The sequence below is a fragment of the Mastomys coucha genome, unplaced genomic scaffold, assembly GCF_008632895.1.
Source record: "Mastomys coucha isolate ucsf_1 unplaced genomic scaffold, UCSF_Mcou_1 pScaffold8, whole genome shotgun sequence".
Lineage (NCBI taxonomy): Eukaryota > Metazoa > Chordata > Mammalia > Rodentia > Muridae > Mastomys > Mastomys coucha.
The window spans coordinates 74109214-74110908 of record NW_022196914.1 but is presented as its reverse complement, the minus strand read 5'-3'; the positions used below and the strand labels follow the sequence as shown (position 1 = coordinate 74110908).

At 64.4% G+C, this 1695-nt stretch overlaps 1 protein-coding gene across 1 annotated transcript in view; it reads left to right on the top strand.

The window, feature by feature from the left end:
- The window catches only part of Snx18 (sorting nexin 18), a gene marked incomplete at its 3' end in the record, with an annotated part of 24311 nt that overhangs the window by 125 nt on the left and 22491 nt on the right, over window positions 1-1695 (top strand). The window contains exon 2 of the mRNA XM_031360103.1: window positions 38-1695. Within this exon, the coding sequence (XP_031215963.1) occupies window positions 102-1695 (1594 nt within the window). The remainder of the gene's footprint in view (window positions 1-37) is intronic.

Sequence of the window (1695 nt, the reverse complement as noted above, 5' to 3'; positions counted from 1 at the left end):
ACCGTGCGCTGCCCTCAGAGCTCCCTTTGGCGTCCAGGGGCGCGGATACTGATCGTGGGGCCCTCGGACCGGCCTGAGCTCGGGGCGCCGGGCTCAGGACCATGGCGCTGCGCGCCCGAGCGCTCTATGACTTTAAGTCCGAGAACCCTGGTGAAATCTCCCTACGGGAGCACGAGGTTCTGAGCTTGTGCAGCGAGCAGGACATCGAGGGCTGGCTCGAAGGGATCAACAGCCGCGGCGACCGCGGTCTCTTCCTGGCATCCTACGTCCAGGTGATCCGTGCGTCCGAGCCTGGCCCTCCGGTCGACGGCGGTCCGGGAGCTCCGGCCCGCTACGCCAACGTGCCGCCCGGCGGCTTCGAGCCTCTGCCCGCCGCGCCGCCCGCCGCCTTCCAGCCGCTGCTACAGCCGCAGGCGTCGCCGGGTTCCTTCCAGGCGCCCGGCGCCGGCTTTCCCTACGGCGGGGGCGCCCTGCAGCCGTCGCCCCAGCAGCTCTACGGTGGTTATCAGGCCAGCCTGGGCAGCGACGATGACTGGGACGACGAGTGGGACGACAGCTCCACGGTGGCCGACGAGCCAGGCGCGCTGGGCAGCGGTGCGTACCCGGACCTCGACGGCTCGTCGTCGGCGGGCGGCGGCGCGGCCGGCCGCTACCGCCTGTCCACACGCTCGGACCTGTCGCTGGGCTCACGCGGCGTCTCGGCGCCCCCGCCACATCAAGCGTCTGGAGCCAAGAGCTCGGCCACGGTGAGCCGCAACCTCAATCGCTTCTCCACCTTCGTCAAGTCGGGTGGGGAGGCCTTCGTGCTGGGAGAGGCGTCAGGTTTCGTGAAGGATGGGGACAAGCTGTGCGTGGTGCTGGGTCCCTACGGCCCCGAGTGGCAGGAGAACCCCTACCCCTTCCAGTGCACCATCGACGACCCTACCAAGCAGACCAAGTTCAAGGGCATGAAAAGCTACATCTCTTACAAGCTGGTGCCCACGCATACCCAGGTGCCCGTGCACAGGCGCTATAAGCACTTCGACTGGCTGTATGCTCGCCTGGCTGAGAAATTCCCGGTCATCTCGGTGCCCCATCTGCCCGAGAAGCAGGCCACCGGGCGCTTCGAGGAGGACTTCATCTCCAAGCGCAGGAAGGGTCTGATCTGGTGGATGAACCACATGGCCAGCCACCCCGTGCTGGCGCAGTGCGACGTCTTCCAGCATTTCCTGACCTGCCCCAGCAGTACTGACGAGAAAGCCTGGAAACAGGGTAAGCGGAAGGCAGAGAAGGATGAGATGGTAGGCGCCAACTTCTTCCTCACTCTGAGCACACCACCTGCCGCTGCCCAGGACCTGCAGGAGGTGGAGAGCAAGATCGATGGCTTCAAATGCTTCACCAAGAAGATGGATGACAGCGCGTTGCAGCTCAACCACACTGCCAACGAGTTTGCGCGCAAGCAGGTGACTGGCTTCAAGAAGGAGTATCAGAAGGTGGGCCAGTCCTTCTGGGGCCTTAGTCAAGCCTTTGAGCTGGATCAGCAGGCCTTCTCCGTGGGTCTGAATCAGGCCATTGCCTTCACTGGAGACGCCTATGATGCCATCGGTGAACTCTTCGCTGAGCAGCCCAGGCAGGACCTGGACCCAGTCATGGACCTGTTAGCACTGTATCAGGGGCACCTGGCCAACTTCCCAGACATCATCCATGTTCAGAAAG